This window comes from Pan troglodytes, chromosome 16 (genome assembly GCF_028858775.2).
Source record: "Pan troglodytes isolate AG18354 chromosome 16, NHGRI_mPanTro3-v2.0_pri, whole genome shotgun sequence".
NCBI classification, from domain to species: Eukaryota; Metazoa; Chordata; class Mammalia; order Primates; family Hominidae; genus Pan; species Pan troglodytes.
Genome location: NC_072414.2, coordinates 44548711 through 44567317, shown reverse-complemented (window position 1 = coordinate 44567317; position 18607 = coordinate 44548711). Strand labels below are relative to the sequence as shown.

Below are 18607 nucleotides of genomic sequence, written 5' to 3'. Positions count from 1 at the left end.
GGTCCCCTTTTACCCTATTGTTCACTGGTTTTTTGTTTTGTTTTGGCTTTTGTTTTTGTTTTTTGAGATGAGTCTTTCTCTGTCACCCAGGCTGGAGTACAGTGGCGTGATCTTGGCTCACTGCAATCTCCGCCTTGCAGGTTCAACTGATTCTCCTGCCTCAGCCTCTTGAGTAGCTGGGTGCCTGCCACCATGCCCAGCTAATTTTTGTATTTTTAGTAGAGACAGGATTTCACCATGTTGGCCAGGCTGGTCTCGAACTCCTGACCTCAGGTAATCCGCCCACCTCTGCCTCCCAAAATGCTGGGATTACAGGCGTGAGCCACCGCACCCAGCCCTTTCTTTTTAATATATTCAAAATTTTCCTGTTCCAACCACTAAGTCTCTAGAGAAGTGGGATCATCCACTTTCTAAGTTCCACTTTCAACACGCAAGTTGTTGAAACTGCTGTTTACAGTTATCTGACCTGTTTATTCAGTTAACAATCTCTGGGCTTTGCTCATAGAAATCACCATTCATCCCAGGATTTTTGGTGTTCAGTATCTCACTTGTTTTCCCTGAGTTGATTTTCCAGTCTCTTCCTCTCATTCAAAATGTATTCTGTTTTTGGTGTTTGCTACACTCAGATGATAAAGGTGAATTTCCTCTCTCAATTGTTTGAGGATTGAATGGAGGGAGACATTACTTCATCTCCTTATTCCTATAAACTCTTGAACTAGGCCAACTAAACCTCAAAAAGAACCCCGTTCTTTTTAAAGCTTTTATACACCTATCAAGTTCCAAATCAAAAAACTATTTTGTGCAGGTATGCATCAGAATCACCAGGGGAACTTTGGTTAAACATCACTTCTTGGACCTTGCCCCAAACTTAGTGAGAATCTCTGTCTAAAGGGTCATTCCATGATTCTATTCCCTATGGCTAATAGAATTAATTAAAAATTCAGTTCCTTGGTTGCCCTAGTTACATTTCAAATGCTCAATAGTCATATGTAGCTAGTGGCTACTGTATTGGAGAGCACATATATAGAATAGTTCCATCACACAAGTTGCTATAAGACAGCACTAATCTAGAATACACACATACCTTGGAGATGTTGCAGGTTTGGTTCCAGACCACAACAATGAAGTAAGTCATACACATTTTTTTTTATTTCCAGTGCATATAAAAGTTACATTTGGCCGAGCACCCTGTAATCCCAGCATTTTAGGAGGCTGAAGCAGGTGGATCACCTGAGGTTAGGGGTTCAAGACCAGCCTGACTAACATGGTGAAACCCCGTCTCTACTAAATACAAAAAATTAGGCATGGTGGCACATGCCTGTAATCCCAGGTACTTGGGAGGCTGAGGCAGGAGAATCAATTGAACCCAGCAGGTGGAGGTTGCAGTGAGCTGAGATCATGCCATTGCACTCCAGCCTGGGCAACAAGAGCGAAACTCCCCTCAAAATAATAATTTAAAAAGTTACGTTTATACTATATTATAGCTTAGAAGTGTGTAATAGCATTATGTCTAAAAAGATGTAGATACCCTAAATAAAAAACAGATTATAGGGCTGGGCATGGTGATTCACACCTGTAATCCAAGCACTTTGGGAAGCTGAGACAGGTAAATTACTTGAGGCCAAGATTTCAAGGTTAGTGAGCCAAGCTCACTCCAGCCTCAGTAACAAGTGAGACCCTGTCTCTAAAATAAATAAAAGTAAAAAATAGTTTATTGTCACTTGAGCCCGGGAGTTCAAGGTTACAGTGGGCTATGATGGCACCTCTGAACTCCAGCCTGGGTGACAATGTGACACCTTATCTCTAAAAAAAAAAATTAATAATCTATTGCTAAAAAATACTAACAATCATCTGAACCCTCAAGGAGTCATAATCTTTTTGCTGGTGGAGGATCTTGCCTGGATGTTGATGGCTGCCGACTGGTCAGGATAGTGGTTGCTGAAGGTTGGAGTGGCTGTGAGAATTTCTTAAAATAAAACATCAATGAAGTTTCTCATCAATTGACTCTTCCTTTCACGCAAGATTTCTCTGTAGCATGCAATGCTGTTTGATAGCATTTTACGTACCCACAATAGAACTGGTTTCAAAACTGGAGTCAGCCCTCTCAAATCTTGCCACTGCTTTATGAGCTAAGTTTATGTAATATTTTAAAATATTTTATTGTAGCAATCAATCTGAAAACGAAAGCAATTACATTTACAATAGCTACAAAAAAAGTAAAATACCTAGGAATAAATTTAAGTGAAGAAGTGAAAGACCTCTATGAGGAAATTTATAAAACACTGATGAAAGAAATTGAAGAGAACACACACAAAAATGTAAAGCTATCCCTTGCTCATGGATTGGAACAGTTAATATTGTTAAAATTTCTATACTACACAAATTGTACTACAAAACTATAGTAACCAAAACAGAATAGTACTGGCACAAAAACAGACACATAGACCAAAGGAACAGAATAAAGAACCCAGAAACAAATATACAGCCAACCCATTTTTGACAAAGATGCCCAGAACATACACTGCAGAAAGGACAGTTTCTCTGGTAAACGGTTCTGGGAAAATGATATCCATATGCAGAAGAATGAAATTAGATCCTTATCTTTCACCATATACAAAAATCAAGTCAAAATGGATTAGAGATTTAAATGTAAGACCTGAAACTACTAAAAAAACACACTGGGTAAATGCTCCAGGACATTGGTCTGGGCAAAGGCTTTTTAGGTAACACCTCAACAGGTGTTGCACAGGCAACAGGCCGGGCGCGATGGTTCACGCCTATAATCCCAGCACTTTGGGAGGCCGAGGTGGGTGGATTACCTGAGGTCAGGGGTTCAAGACCAGTCTGACCAACATGGTGAAACCCCATCTCTACTGAAAACACAAAAATGAGCCAGGCGTGGTGGTGCCTGTAATCCCAGCTACCCGGGAGACTGAGGCAGAAGAATTGCTTGAACTCGGGAGGCGGAGATAGCAGTGAGCCGAGATCGCGCCATTGCACTCCAGCCTGGGTGACAGAGCGAGGCTCCATCTCAAAAAGAAAAAAAAAAAAAAAAGCACAGGCAACAAAAGCAAAAATAGACAAGTGGGATTACATCAAGCTAAAAATCTTCTGCATAGCAGAGTAAACAAGTGAAGAGAAGAGAAGCTACAAAGAACATTTGCAAACTTCCATCAAACAAGAGATTGAATATATAAGCAACCCAAACAATAGCAAAAAAAAACCCCAAATAATCCAATTTTAAAATGCACAAAAGACCTGACTAGACATTTCTCAAAAGAAGACATATGGCTGTGTACAGTGGCTCAGGCCTGTAATCCCAGCACTTTGGGAGGCCGAGGTGGGCAGATCACTTGAGTTCAGAGTTCAAAACCAGCCTGGACACCACAGTGAGACTCTCTCTACAAAAAACTACAAAAATTATCTATGCATGGTGGCACACACTTGTAATCCCAGCTACTTGGGAGGCTGAGGAGGATTGTTTGAACCTGGGAGGCAGAAGTTGTAGTGAGCCAAGATCACACCACTACACTCCAGCCTGGACAACCAAGTGAGACTCTCTCTCAAAAAAAAAATGTTAATTAAAACAAAGAAAAGAATTCAGATCCTTGGCCAGGTGCAGTGACTCATGCCTGTAATCTTGGCACTTTGGGAGGACGAGGTAGATGGATCACTTGAGGTCATCAGGAGTTCAAGACCAGCCTGGCCAACATGGTGAAACCCTGTCTAAAAATTAGCCAGGTGTGGTGATGCATCCTGTAATCCCAGCTACTCGGGAGGCTGAGGCACGAGAATCGCTTGAACCCAGGAGGCAGAGGTTGCAGTGAGCCACTGCATTCCAGCCTGGGTTGGCAGAGTGAGACTCTCTCTGAAAAAAAAAAAAAAAAGAAAGAAAGAAAGAAAGAAAGGAAATCAGTGTGTCAAAGAGATATCTGCATTCCCATGTTTACTGAAGCACTATTCACAATAGCCAAGATATGGAGTCAACCTAGGTGTCCATCAATGGATGAATAGGTATAGAAAATGTAGTATACATACATAATGGAATATTATTCAGCCATAAAAAAGAATGAAATTCTGTCATTTGCAGCAACTGGATGGAATTTGGGGTCATTATGTTCAGTGAAATAAAACAGTCAGAGGAAGTCAAATGTAGCATGTTCTCACTCATATTGGAGCTAAAAAAAGTGGATCTCATGGAGATAGAGAGAGGAATGGTGATTACCAGAAGCTGCGAAGGAAGAGGGGAGAGGAGGATGAAGAGAGGTTGGTAATGAATACAAATGAAGTTTTTGTTGTCATTTCAACAACATTCACAGCATCTTCATCAGGAGTAAATTCCATCTCAAGAACCCAGTTACTTTGCTCATCCATAAGAAGCAACTCTTCATCCATTCAAATTTTATCATGATATTGCAGTAATTCAGTCACATTGTCAGACTCCACTTGTAGTTCTCTTGCTCTTCTTGTCACATCTGCAGTTATTTCCTCCACTGAAGTCTTGAATCCCTCAAAGTCATCCATGAGGGTTGGAATTAACTTCTTCCAAACTTCTGTTAATGTTAATACAATGACCTTCTCCCTTGAATCACAAATGTTCTTAACAGCATCTAGAATGGTGAATCCTTTCCAGAAGGTTTTCAATTTAGTTTTCCCACATCTATAAGACAAATCACTGTATATGACAGCTATAGCTTTACAAAATGTATTTCCCATTAAGACTTGAAGCACTCTGGGAGGTCAAGATAGGCGGATCACCTGAGGTCAGGAGTTCGAAACCAGCCCGGCCAACATGGCAAAACCCCATCTCTACTAAAAATAAAAAAATTAGCTAGCTGTGGTGGTGTGTGCCTGTAAATCCCAGCTACCCAGCAGGCTGAGGCAGGAGAATCGCTGGAACCCGAGAGGCAGAGGCTGCAGTGAGCTGAGATTGCACCCACTGCACTCTAGCCTGGGCAACAGAGCAAGACTCCATCTCAAAAAAAAAAAAAAAAGACTTGAAAGTTGAAATTATTCCTTGATCTATGGACTACAAGATGGATGTTGCGTTAGAAAGCATGAAAACAACATTAATCTCCTTGTACACCTCCATCAGGGCTCTTAGGAGACCAAGTGCATTGTCAATGAGCTACAATATTTTGAAAGGATTTTTTTTTTCTGAGCAGTAGGTCTCAATAGTGAGTTTAAAATATTAACTAAACCATGTTGTAAACAGATGTGCTGTCATCCAGGCTTTGTGGTTCCATTTGCAGAGTACAGGTAGAGCAGATTTAGAACCCTAGGATTTTCAGAATAGTAAATGAGCATTGGCTTCAGCTTAAAGACACCAGCCACAGTAGCCCCTAAGAAGAGAGTCAGCCTGTCTTTTGAAGCTTCAAAGCCAGGCATTGACTTCCTCTAGTATGAAAGTCCTGGATGACATTTTCCAACAGAAGGTCGTTTTGTCCACATTGAAAATCTGTTGCTCATTGTAGCCCCCTTAGTCAATTAGCTTAGCTAGATCTTCTGGATAACTTGCTGCAGCTTCTCCATCAGCACTTTCTACTTTGCCTTATACTTTTATGTTATGAAGATGGCTTCTTTCTTTAAACTTCATGAACTCACCTCTGCTAGCTTCAAACTTTTCTTCTTTAGCTTCCTCACCTCTCTGAGACTTCACAGAATTGAAGACAGCTAAGCCCTCGTTCTGGATTAGGCTTTGGCTTAAAGGAGTGTTGTGGCTGGTTTGCTCTCCTATACAGATCACTAAAACTTGGACCATATCAGCAATAAGACTGTCTCGTTTTCATATCATTCATGTGTTCACAGGAGTAGCACTTTTAATTTCCTTCAATAACTTTCCTTTGCATTCATAACTTGGCTAACGCTTCGTCACAAAAGGCCTAGTTTTTGGCTGTCTCAGCTTTTGACATGCCTTCCTCACGAAGCTTAATCATTTCCAGCTTTTTAAAAATGTTTAATCTATTTATTTGTTTATTTAGAGACCGGGTTATGAGACTGGCTAATTTTTGTATTTTTGGTAGAGACGAAGTTTACCATATTGCCAAGGCTGGTTTCAAACTCCTGGGCTCAAGCAATCCACCAGCCCCAGCCTCTCAAAATGCTGGGATTACAGGCATGAGCCACCGCACCTGGCTATTTCTAGCTTTTGATTTAAAGGAAGAGATATGCAACTCTTCCTTTCACTTGAACACTTAGAGGCCATTGTAGGGTTATTATTTGGCCTAATTTCAATATCGTTGTGTCTCAGGGGATAGGGAGGCCCAAGGAGAGAGAGACAGGGGAATGCTGGTTAGTACAGCAGTCAGAGCATACACATTTATTGGTTAAGTTCACTGTCTTATGTGGGAGTGGTTTGTGGTACTCCCCCAAAATTACAATAGTAATGTCAAAGATAACTGATTACAGATCACTATAATAGATATAATAATAATGAAAACGTTTGAAATATTGCAAGAATTACCCAAATGTTACACACGGACACAAAGTGAGCACATGGTGTTGCAGAAATGGCGCCTATAGAGGCTGGATGCAGGATTGCCACAAACCTTCAATTTGTGAAAAATGCAGTATCTAGAAGTACAATAAAATGAAGCCCCAAAAAACAAGGTATCCCTAGATGGCAGTTTAAACTATGAATGTCCACCGGGCGCAGTGGCTCAAGTCTGTAATCCTAGCACTTTGGGAGGCCGAGGCAGGCCGAGCACTTGAGGCCAGGAGTTTGAGACCAGCCTGGCCAACACAGCAACACCCCGTCTTTACAAATTATTATTATTATTATTTGAAACAGTTTCGCTCTTGTCGCCCAGGCTGGAGTGCAGTGATATGATCTCAGCTCACTACAACCTCCATCTCCTAGGTTTGAGCAATTCTCCTGCCTCAGCCTCCCAAGTAGCTGGGATTACAGGTGCCCGCCACCATGCCCAGCTGATTTTTGTATTTTTAGTAGAGACGGTTTTACCACGTTGGCCAGGCTGGTCTCGAACTCCTGACCTCAAGTGATCCACCCGCCTCGGCCTCCCAAAGTGCTGGGATTACAGGTGTGAGCCACCGCGCCAGGCCTACAATTATTAAAAATACAAAAATTAGCCAGGCATGGTGGCATGTGCCTGTGGTCCCAGCTACTTGGGAAGCTGAGGCAGGAGAATCACTTGAACCTAGGAGGCAGATTGCAGTGAGCTGAGATGGTGCCACTGCACCCCAGCCTGGGTGGCAGAGTGACACTTTGTCTCAAAAAAGAAAAAAAAACTATGAAGGTGGAAGTTATTTCCTGGAGGCTGTGTAAACATAGAAGAGAAGGAGATCCAAGGACAGAACTGTTAGAATCCTCCCATTAAGAGGCAGGTTAAGATTCAACAGGGAGGTTAAGTAGGAGGAAATCCATGAGACAATAGTATCCTGGAGATCAAGAGAAGGAAGTTTTGACAAACAGGGTGCTGGGGACCAGTGTGCAGTTTTACACATTAAGGTTCATAATGATGCAGAGTGGTGTTAGTTGGGAAAGAATGGCTTTCCAGACAGGTCCTCATTGTGGAGCATTGCCCATGGTGAATTCTCCATTTGACCAAAGTCTGCCCCCAGAAATTCAAACTTCCCCTTCTGCGAGTGTCACTATCAGAAACAGATTCTTTTTATCCAAGGTCACATAGCCAATTTTTAAAAAAAGGCCAGATGTGGTGGCTCGCTCCTATAATCCCAGCACTTTGGGAGGCCGAGGCGGGTGGATCACTTGAGGCCGGGAGTTCGAGACCAGCCTGGACAACATGGCAAAACCCTGTCTCTACTAAAAATACAAAAAATTATCAGGGTGTGGTGGTGGGCAACTGTAATCCCAGCTATTTGGGAGGCTGAGGCAGGAGAATTGCTTGAACCCAGGAAGCGGAGGTTGCAGTGAGCCGAGATTGTGCCATTGCACTCCAGTCTGGGTGACAGAGTTGAGACTCTGTCTCAAAAAGAAAAAGAAAAAAAAAGTTTTTTTTCTTTTTGTAGAGACAGAGATTTGCCATGTTGGCCAGGCTGGTCTTGAACTCCTGAGCTCGAGCAATTTGCCCACCTTGGCCTCCCAAAGTGCTGGGATTACGAGTGAGCCACTGTGCCCAGCCACAGGCAATTTTCTTGAGGCTGAGTTTCATCATTAAGTGTATGTCTATCAGATTTTAACCCAAGTTCACAAATACATTGATATAGGACATATACTAGAACGTCGGTCAATTTATTAATAAAAATACAACTGTTAAATGCTTCAGTGGCCTAACTACTGCGCTCTTCTTTCTCTCTGCAGTTCTGCTTAAGGGAAAGGCAAATTTTCAGTATGTTACTTTGTGAGTATAGAAGGAGAACAAATATGTCGTGGATCTTACAGTTTCTCAGCTAGCCCAGCGTGAGACATTCTTAAGGGATATCTTTGTCAAACAGTTGGCCTGTTGAACCCTTTTATTTTCAATACTTCCTTGGCTGACAAATGCCTTCCTTCGTTTCTCCAAAAGGAGTGCAATATTAACTGTTTTTGTTTTTCTAGTTGCAATTCCAGTGCAATTCTTCCTGTCTGAGATTCTACATCCTGGTTGAGTTTCGATGGTTTCCAAATTCCTTATCCAGGCATTTAGGGTCCTTCAATTGCTCCCCTGCCCCCAGAAATGCATTCATTTTCTGTGGCTTTTTACTAGTTTAACTCTTAGAGGGCAATCTTATTTCCAAGTTTCTGAGGGACACTTTGTTGGAACCAACAAACATTGCGAGTAACTATTCAGATATCAAGTAGAATGAGGATTCAGTAAGAAACCGCAGGACTTGGCAAATAAAAGGGTCATTGGGGGAGCTCAATGCTAGCAGCTTCGGTAAGCTTGTGGGAGTGGACAAATGAATCTGAATTCCTTCGTTAGATATCTAGGAAGTGCTGGACCCTCAGAGTAAAATGTAAGTAATTACAGACGAGATCCCTGCCCTGGTGCGGCTTATCTGAGAAGGAAAGGTGACCTAAAGTCACGACAATTGTGTAATGATACAGTTCATGTTGTTGAGGAACTGTACAGGGCTGTGACAGCCTTTAAGAGGTGGCTCTGGCCTAGTGTAGAGGTTTAGGAAGGAAAGGTTCTGAGGCAGAGACGTAGGACTGGAGATGTGAAGGCGTGGCAGAGTGGAGCAAGACTTTTGGCGTGCCCAAAAGACAGCCTGTGTGGCTACAGAGCGGAGAGCGAGGAGAACAGAACTAGGCGAGGATGGGTACGTGGAAAGAGTAAAATAAAGCTCCTAGAACGAGGGGACCAGAGTGGACAGGAAAGGGCGGGGAGAGGCGGTTCCACTTAGAAACTACAATTCCCAGGAAGCATTCGGCAGCCACAAACGGATGTGAGGTGAGGCAGGAGCGGCGACCTTTGAAGGAAAAAAGGAAGTGTTTGGACGACAGCGAGCGGGAGAAGCGGGGTCAAGTAGGTAGGGGCGCGGTGCGGGAGGGGCAGGCGGGCTCCGGCGTGCGAGGGCCTTGGCCAGCGGAGCGTTTCGCGGCTCCGTGTCGTCATAAGGCGGCGGCCATTTTCGCGGGCGGAGGCGGCCCGGCGGGCCCTGGGAGAGCTGGGACGGGCGGCGGGCGGGCCTAAGGCGGCGGCGGCCGGGTGGCCTCGGCCACCCGCTAATTGCATCTTTTCCCGGCGTCTCGTCTGCAGAGGGAGCACTATGTCTGCGGAAGTCCCCGAGGCAGCCTCCGCGGAGGAGCAGAAGGTGAGCGCGCGGGGCGTGAGCCCTGGGCCCTGCCCAAGGCCGGGTCTGGCGGGCGGCCTGCTCCCGCCAGGCGGAGGGGCGCGCCCGAGATGCGGGGCCGAGGCGCAGGAGGCCGAGGCTCCTGCGCCCCACCTTTGGCTTCCCGCCGTCGCTGGCTGGTGCGCCGACGAATTGGGAGTTCCAACGTGCCCCGCGTTGACTCCGAATCGTGCCTTTTGTAACACCTCCGTGGGTCGCGGTGTTCCTCAGTCACTTATATTTACGCGAGAGCCCAGGACGCAGTCTTTGGGCGTAGAGCCTAAGTTTTTCTGTAAGCCTCAATTTGGTGAGGAAGTTTTATTTTTTCCTTTGAAGAACTCTCCAACTACTTGTATTGTAAGCGTGCGGTTCACTCCAAAAGCAGTGCCTCGTGTGCGGGCCGCGATGTGGGCCAGGATTGGCATTTCAGGGCCAACCCTTGTAACCATGGTCAGTGAGTAAAGTCCGGCCTTCAGTGTCTTCACCTGTAAAGGCCGAATACTGGTGCTTGCCTCCCACGGCGGGGTGAGGCCTAGAGGAGGTGAGTCAGGTGCAGTGTGCAGCGCAGTCTGTGCTCAAAAAGGTTTCAGTCGATGGGACTCAAATATGGTACTTGACTAAAAATCGAAAGGGTGGAATTTTAAAATTTTACTCACGAAATTAATCAGGGTTTTATTGGAAACAGGAATATTTTGTAAACGCCCTTGTGTCTTCCTGATGTAGGGGAATAGGCCAGGAGTGTCACTGTGGTTCAAATTATGAATATCAAGCCTTTGTATTTATCTAGGCTGGTGTTTGTCTCTCCCACTGTAATTATTTCCACCGCCCTGCCCTCCTAGGCAGGTGTGACTGGCCGAGAAGTGAGAAAGGCCCGAGGTATCTTGTCTCCTAAATTGTTTATCAACAATTTTTCTTACAAATCAGGTTGTGTTGCCGTTAAATACGATTTTGGTCTACTGCTTGACCTTCGTGCGGGTTTCTGCTTAATGTTGCACTTATGTCCTAATTAAGTTGGGAATTGGATTAGTGTTCTAAGCCCATTCCATATGTTCTTAAAACCGTGTTAACTTTTCTTAAGTTTGGTGCTTCTGTTAGGATGTTAAAGTAATTGAAAAACAAGAAAATAACATATAGCATAGATAAAAGTCCAAGTTACCACATTATTTGAGAATATCCCGTGAAAATAGATATATTTACACATTACCAAAAAAATGGATTTGGGGGGCAAAAATACAAATATTAAAGATTGCAATCTTAACAGTATTATTAAGTATCACCTGCTTATTGTAAAATGCGTATTGTGTTCATTATTGCTTGAAATTTAGGAGCCCCCCAAAATAACAAGTCCCTGTCTGTGGTGTTTTGCCTTAAACACTGACGTCAAACTTAGCATTAACTTCTGGTGCACAGTAGTATGCTATGTAATTTTCTTTGATAAGTTCTGTTAGTATGTTGCCAAAGTATGCAGTGTTGATTTCTAGAGTGTAAATACTTTTACTTGGAAAAGCCTAATGTATCTTTTAACAATATTAAGGGTAGCTTGAACGTTTTCTCTTATTGATTGTCTACATTAAACATTTAAGGTGCTTTGGTTTTAGCTGCTGTCATTAAAATCAACCAAAGTGTGTTAGGAATATAATGTTCCTTCTTAAATTGAGGATTGGCTGTAAATGCTAACTGCCTGTGGCGTGGATGGTGTCCCTAACCATGAAGAAAATGTGCACAGTCACTTCTGTGTTCCTGTGGGCCAAATCACCTGTTTCTTCTATTTGGAAGATCAGTTCGATGACCTAAAAAATTAAGTTATTGTCTGTGTACCCAATTGACCTTCCACTTAAAGCCAAAGTATTCAGCTAAAAATACCTTTATAGTTTACTGGTAGGTTGCCTGTTGCCGCTAAAGAATTAAGGTAGATAGCTGGGCCTTGCATGGAGTAAAAGCTAAGTCACTTTCTCTATCTTGAGTGGTGTGTGCACCCTTGGTAAGAGAAGAAAACCAGATAGATTCCTGTCTTGTATTAGTATACAATTAAATATGTACAAACATAAAAAATAAGTATAAACTCTTATCTCTTAACTTGTATACCACTCTAAGACTAAAACAGCCAGGCATGGTGGCTCTTGCCTATAATTCTGGCACTTTGGGAGGCTGAGGCAGGAGGATTGCTTGAGGCCAGGAGTTTGAGACCAGCCTAGTCAACATAGTAAGATTCTGTCTCTACAAAATAAAATAAAATAAAATAAAAATTAGCCAGGTGTGGTGGCATGTCTGTAGGCCTGTAGTCCCAGCTACTTGGGAGGCTGAGGTGGGAGGATCACTTGAGACCAGGAGTTCGAGGCTACAGTGAGCTACTTTTAAAATATTTTTAAAAAATTTTAAAGGCCTGTGCTGTGGCTCACAGCTGTAATCCCAGCACTTTGGGAGGTCATGGCGAGTGGATCACTTGAGGCCAGGAGTTGAAGACCAGCCTGGCCAACACGGTGAAACCCTGTCTTTACTAAAAGTACAAAAACTAGCCAGGCATGGTGGCCCACACCTATAATCCCAGCTACTCGGGAGTCTGAGGCATAAGAATTGCTTGAACCCAGGAGGCAGAGGTTGCAGTGAGCTGAGATCATACCACTGTACTCCAGCCTGGGCAACAGAACAAGATTCTGTGTCAGAAAATAAATAAATAAAATTTGGCCGGGCACGGTGGCTCACACCTGTAATCCCAGCGCTTTGGGAGGCCGAGGCTGGCGGATCACGAGGTCAGGAGTTCGATACCAGCCTGGCCAATATGGGGAAACCCCGTCTCTACTAAAAAATACAAAAATTATCCGGGTGTGGTGGCACGCACCTGTAGTTCCAGCTACTCAGGAGGCTGAGGCAGGAGAATTGCTTGAACCTGGGAGGCGGAGGTTGCAGTTAGCCGAGATCGTGCCACTGCACTCTAGCCTGGGCAACAGAGTGAGACTGCATCTCAAAAAAATAAAATAAAATTTAAACTAAAACAGATTAAATACAACAAAGCCAGTCTAAATTTTTGATTGTGTGCTTGGTATTTTGCTGAAACTAAATTTCCAGTGTATTTGGAATATGGCAGCAATTGTTAAAAGTTGAGGGAGTTTTTGAGTTTGTCAAGTAAACACTCCCCTAGGCCATGTGGTGGCTCAGTTCCCCTTTTAAGAGTAAACTATGAGGTCACTAAGTTTCCAGAGTCATAGATACAATCACATTTTAAGTTCAGCTCCATTCTTTTCTCATTTTCTTGGACAGTTGGAGTAACCTGCTGAGTCTTTGTCAAAGAAAGCTCAGATGCAGAACCCACATAGCACTACTTAGATGCAACGTGGTGATTCAGATTCCCCAGAATATGCTTATATTTGCCTTTGAGATAACCACTGAAGTGAAAACAAAACATTTAAAAGTTTTGAGCACAGATCTCATGAATCTATCAACAGTAAGCTAAGGCATGTGTACTAGTCCTGGAGGGGAGAAGAGGCAAGTGGAAACTTAAAACAGATAAATCTGGCCCTGCAGCATGGCTCTTGCCTGTAATCCCAGCACTTTGGGAGGCCAAGGTGGGAAGATCGCTTGAGGCCAGGAGTTTGAGACCGGCCTGGGCAACATAGCAAAACCCCGTCTCTAAAATAATAAATCTACACCTGTAGTCCCACCTACTCCAGAGGCTAAGGGGAGGATCACTTGACCTCCAGGAGGTCAAAACCACAGGGAACTTTGATGGCACCACAGTGAGCTTTGATGGCGCCACTGGGTGACTGAGGGAGACCCTGTCTCAAAAAAAAAAAAAAAAAAGGTAATTTTAATTGCACTGTGAGCAGCTTGTGCTCAGGGACCCTGGTTTATATATCTGTTCTCTCACAGCACTCAACATTGTGCTTGATATTATTTACAAAATGGTTGAATGGATATTCCTCAGAACTTTTCTTTTAAAACCTTTGCCAAAGTACTATTTCAAAACAAATGACAATGCTAGTACCATAGAGAAGAATAGACCATGGTAAGATGAAAACCTTAGCTTAGACCCACTTAAGAACTCTTGAACGAAACTACAGTGATGTGTGTATATATTTTTTCGTTTGTGTTGTGGCCTTAATTTTTTTTTTTTAAGATCTCAATAGCAAGTTTTCTAGAGGTTATAAGACTCACCAAACTAATATGTCTTGGAAAGGATACCTACAGGAAAGCTGTCAATGAAATTATTTGTCAGGTAAAAGATACAGGTTGGTGCCTTTATGAGTGGTAGAAGAGGAAAAGAACCTTTATCTACATTATTTTAATATATCAACCATAAAGAGATATAAATTGTTTTCCCATGCTTCCAGTATTTTAAAAATAGGAGTTCATATTGGTATTTTCAGGAGCTCTTTTGACACTACTTTCGGTTACCTAAAGGCTGAAGAATGTTTTTGTTATGTTTGAGACAGGGTCTTACTCTGTCGCCCAGGCTGGGGTGCAATGGCACAATGATAGCATATTGCAGCCTTGAACTCCTGGGCTCACCTAGCCTCCCACCTCAGCCTCCGAGTAGCTGGGACTGCAGGTGTGAGCCACCGCCTCATCCATGTTTTCTATTTCTATTCAGAGTGAACACAACATGCTCCCTTGGTCTCTGCAACCATCGATTCCTAACAGCCTAGAGGTAAACCTCAGAAAAGTTTTTAAATGTTTCTCTTAGCCGTCTAAGCAGTTTGCGATACAACAGTTTGTTAGGGTTGCTTCTTTTGTTTGTGCAAGACTTGAATACTTCTAATCCTGAAGCTGTGTTTACTATAACATAAAATATTAAAGATGAGCTGATGGTGAAATCCTCAAGTGTGGAGAAAGTTTCTTAGCTTTATAGCTTTATGGAAACAAGTACATTGTATTTTTTCATTCAGATGAATGAACTTTTATTGAACATTCATTAAATGCTAGGCACTAGGCAAACAAAGACTTAATAGAATGACAACAGTAATTTTCCATAGAGCTTGATACAGTATTGGTACCTTCCTGGCAGTATCCCAAAGGATTTGTTGGCTTTCGTTAATCCTTTCTAGTTATTCGTCAATCAGTGCATCAGTGAACATGTTGCTGAGCAGATAGAGGAGAATTTGCTTAGAGTGGTCAGATTTTTATTGCTGATGTTGCTGTATAACCCTCCTCTGCCGAAGGCTGAAAAGTGGTATCAGTCATTGAGACATAATTGTGCTCAGTGTATAATAGACTACAAAATAATCCTTAGTTATTTGAGTGTCCTTTTTACGTGTATATATTTATAACTTATACCCCACCTATTCACAGAAAGGATTTCTGATGTATTTCAGTGGTACAAATCAAAAAAATGCACATGCCGAGACAATAACTATTATTAAAAATACTGTTCTTAAGATTTTTGTTTTTGTTTTTTGGATACATACATCGTATACATGTATCTGTGTGTAAACATGTATCTTTGTTACCATATCCTGGGGTTCCTTTCCCAACTTGTAGCCAGTAGCTAAAAGTTCAGAATTCTGCCTTCTGCGGACCCTATTATCAATTTAGAAGCTACTTACCTAAGTAAATCCGTTTACATTACAGCATCTATTTTTAAAATGTAGTAAAATTGCTGTGTAACACAAAGGCTTCTTGGAGAATGAAACTGCAAAACCACATTTGAATCATAAAAAATACTTCTTCGCGGTGGCTCACACCTGTAATCCCAGCACTTTGGGAGGCAGAGGCAGATGGATCACGAGGTCAGGAGTTCAAGACCAGCGTGGGCAAGATGGTGAAACCCCGTCTGTACTAAAAATGCAAAAATTAGCCAGGTGCGGTGATGGGCACCTGTAATCCCAGCTACTCGGGAGGCTGAGGCAGGAGAATCACTTGAACCCAGCGTGGGGCGGGGTGGAGGTTGCAGTGAGCCGAGATCGTGCCACCACACTCCAGCCTGGGCGACAGAGTGAGACTCTGTCTCAAAAAAAAAAAAAAAAAAAAAAAAAAACTTCTTAAGCTTGCCATCTCCACCCCCTTTGTTGGCCCTTTCTATTGTATCTTTTTCATTAATTTCTGCTTTTTATTTCTCCATTTTCTTTGGGCTCCTTTCTTTGTCTAACTTCTTAAATTGGATGCATCGCTCATTGAGATTTAGCTTTCTTCTCTGATATAAGCCCTTGAGAGATACTTGCTATATCTGACAAGTTTTGGTATGTGTTGTAGGGTTTTGTTTGTTTGTTTTTAGAGAAACAGGGTCTCACTCTGTCTCCCAGGGTAGGCTTAAGTGACCCTCCCACCTCAGCCTCCCAAGCAGCCAGGACTATAGGCATATAAGCATCTACCACGACACCTACCTAATTTTTAAATTTTTTTTGTAAAGGCCAGGGTCTTACTGTGTTGCCCAGGTAGGTCTAGAACTCCTATTTTTTTTAAATACTCGTGCTTTCTTTTTTAACCAGGAATTATTTAGAAGTATGTTTTTAATTTCTAAATATTAGAGATTTATAATTTTTTTGTTGTTACTGACTTTAATGAATTGCAGTCATAGATGGTGGTCTGGAAGAAAATAGTTAAGATTTGCTTTATGGCCTAGTATTAGTCAGTTTTTCCATTTGTGCTTGTGGAAGACTATGCATTCCCTAATTGTTAGATGTAAAATTAAGATCAAGTGTCTTAACTACTTTATCTTTTATAGCTATCAATAATTGAGGAAGGTGTGTTGAATTCCATAGTAGTGGACTTGTCAGTTGCTCCCTATAGTTCTGTCAATTTTTGCTTTGTATATTTTCATGCCGTTTTATTAGTGGCACAGTCCAGCACAGTGGCTCACGCCTGCAGTCCCAGCACTTTGGGAGGCCAAGGCAGGAGGATTGCTTGAGGCCAGGAGTTCTAGACCAGCCTGGGCAACATAGGAAGACCACGTATCTTAATATAAAAAAAAAAAAAAAAAAAAAAAAGTAGGTGCACTGCACTAGCTCTGTTTTGGTAAGGATTTTTTGCCTGGTATGTTACCACCACCACCCACCCTCAGTCTTTTTACTTTCAACCTATGTCCTTGTTTTTAGATTTTTTTAAATGTGTACTCCACAAGTGGCTAGGTTTTTTTTTTCCTTAATCCAGCCACTGGATTTAAATGGACAGTCTGTTGCTTCAGTATGGTTATTGTGGTTATTAACATATTGGGATTTGTTTCTCCTTATCTTTGGTTTCTTTTTGGTATTTAAAATTTTTTTTATTTTTCTTCCTTTCTTGCTCTCCCCAACACTCCTTTTTATTTCTGCTATTTAATTGGTTCCCCTTGAAATTTTTCATGCATTCTTAACTAAACAAGATGTAAAAATTAAGATTATAAACCCTTTTCTAAATTATACATGACCATAGAACACTTAAACTAAAAATATGGTACTGTTATATAGTATTCTTTTCTGTCTTAACTCCACATGATAAAGTTATTAAAATTACAATATTGACTTGTTATCAGTATATGTTTATGTATATACCAATTTTCTTTGTTTAGTAATAGTCATTCCTGTCCTTTATCCCTTACATCCTAACCTATTTAACCCAAAGTTTGATTAGTTTATGATTTAATCTTTCTGTGATTCTTTTTGGAAAAAATAAACAAATAAATAACTATTGGCTTATCTCCCCTTTGTTTTCATTCTAGCTTAAGTAAATGTTTAGGAATTCCCTTGAGGTCCAGAAACATGGAGTCACATCAAATTGTTTTCTATTTTGCATTTTTGAACATGACTGTGGATAAATCGCTTATTTTACCTGCTTTTATCAGTGTCCTGTTGGGAGACAGGAGCAGAAACCACTTCGCATGTTTTTAAAAAGGAAGGAATATGATTTTTAGGGAATGAGGTTACAAATTATTAGAAGGAATAGAGGAACAAAAGGGAGGAAGATGGTGTTTCCAGAGGTAAGGATTACAGAAAGCCTTTGACCCTGCAAGGATGAGTACTGTTCAGAGTCCACCATCGTCTGCCTCCCTTGTCATGTAGCTGCTGCTAGAGCCCCTGTTTATCTGCTATATGTCCCTCTGTAGGAGCTCACAGGGGCGACTGCTGTCTGCTGTTGGTGGTGGCATCACCAGGAGCAGAATGGATTCTTTCATGCCTTTTAATCCGGCATAGATGCCGTTGACAGAACCTAATAAGAACTCAGTAACTGTCAGAACATTAATGCATGTCCAAGCACTTGAACTAACTTATCATTAAGGTCCTAGAACTGCCTACCTCTGTAGAATGTTTCTGTAGGATTCATGAAAAGTATTGTGGAAGTCTTAATGGTGTTTACCACATTTAAAAATCTAGATTAGGTCATCTTTTCCCCCCTGTTGTTAAATCCGACTGAAATTCTGAATCCAGTTAGGAAGTTGCAGCTAGCAGGGGCTTTCAGTTGTGCTATGTATTTGGCAAGAAAGTTCAAGAATTGGCTTGTTTTTTTCTAAGACATGTTATAAATTCATTCTAAATATAAATGACATTTGCAGCTCATAGATGCTGTTTTGCCCAAAACATTTTTTAATTTAGTTAAGCATGCTTAATATGATATATCAATGTATTCCTTATTAAGAAAACAAGGGAATGCGGCTGGGCCCAGTGGCTCATGCCTGTGATCCAGCACTTTGGGAGGCCGAGGCGGGCAGATGACCTGGGGTCAGGAGTTCGAGACCAGCCTGGCCAACATGGCAAAAAAAAAAAAAAAGAAAAAATAAGGGAATGCCAGGATTGTGTACAAGGTATTTTCCTTTATATATCAAATGGAGGAAACCTGCAGAAACACTGGAAACTAGAGTAAGTTGCTACCTACATACAATTTTCCTTTAAAAATTTTTAAGGAATTCAGGGAACTATTAGACTTGGAGAACTATTTCAAATCAAAGGAAGAAGTGGAGAGCTCT

The 18607-nt window shown here is 42.0% G+C and overlaps 1 protein-coding gene across 7 annotated transcripts in view; it reads left to right on the top strand.

Moving 5' to 3' along the window:
• The first annotated feature begins 954 nt into the window (after positions 1 to 954).
• ARPP19 (cAMP regulated phosphoprotein 19) overlaps positions 955 to 18607 on the top strand; it is a 30417-nt gene continuing 12764 nt past the window's right edge. The window contains exons 1-5 of one of the 7 annotated variants that reach the window (XM_054666962.2): positions 988 to 1126; positions 8282 to 9222; positions 9323 to 9432; positions 9663 to 9717; positions 14324 to 14380. In XM_054666962.2, coding sequence (XP_054522937.1) covers positions 9673 to 9717; positions 14324 to 14380 — 102 coding nt within the window. In that variant the 5' untranslated portion in view covers positions 988 to 1126; positions 8282 to 9222; positions 9323 to 9432; positions 9663 to 9672. Of the gene's footprint in view, positions 1127 to 8281; positions 9223 to 9322; positions 9433 to 9513; positions 10277 to 14323; positions 14381 to 18607 lie in introns of those variants that run through there. The other 6 variants (XM_009429152.5, XM_009429153.5, XM_001170470.8 and 3 more) reach the window with 6 other exon arrangements.